This window comes from Penaeus monodon, chromosome 30, assembly GCF_015228065.2.
Source record: "Penaeus monodon isolate SGIC_2016 chromosome 30, NSTDA_Pmon_1, whole genome shotgun sequence".
NCBI lineage: Eukaryota > Metazoa > Arthropoda > Malacostraca > Decapoda > Penaeidae > Penaeus > Penaeus monodon.
In genome coordinates this window covers 11,067,895-11,068,291 of record NC_051415.1, presented here as the reverse complement: position 1 = coordinate 11,068,291, position 397 = coordinate 11,067,895, and the positions used below count along the sequence as shown (strand labels likewise).

Sequence of the window (397 nt, the reverse complement as noted above, 5' to 3'; positions counted from 1 at the left end):
CATAATATCTATCATTCTTTAAGAAATATTTGTTTTTCAGGTTCTTACATGGTATGTAAAAGCAGAACATAAGAAGTCGAGAATCCTTGGCTATCATGATTTCTACAATGCAACCCGATATCTACACAGAGTCACTTTTTACATTTTGAGTGGAGGTGAGGTGATGGTACTTGTGATATAAGTACTCTGCTTTTGAAGAAATGGCTTGAAATGGTTGGGATTTCATTTAAGTCACTCTTGCCATGAATCTCAGTTTAGTAAATGACAGGTGAGAAATACAGAACTGCTATGTTCCTGTTGCCTGCGGCACAGGACACTGTGATTAGTCAGTATTATTTCTATAATTTCCAACTAGTCCTGGATAATTTTGTTTTAGATTTATAATGATTAAGAGTTC

The 397-nt window shown here is 34.8% G+C and overlaps 1 protein-coding gene across 1 annotated transcript in view; it reads left to right on the top strand.

Annotated features, from left to right (window-relative positions):
* The window catches only part of LOC119592516 (transmembrane protein 192-like), a 9,052-nt gene that overhangs the window by 6,340 nt on the left and 2,315 nt on the right, over positions 1-397 (top strand). The window contains exon 4 of the mRNA XM_037941365.1: positions 41-155. Coding sequence (XP_037797293.1) covers positions 41-155 — 115 coding nt within the window. The remainder of the gene's footprint in view (positions 1-40; positions 156-397) is intronic.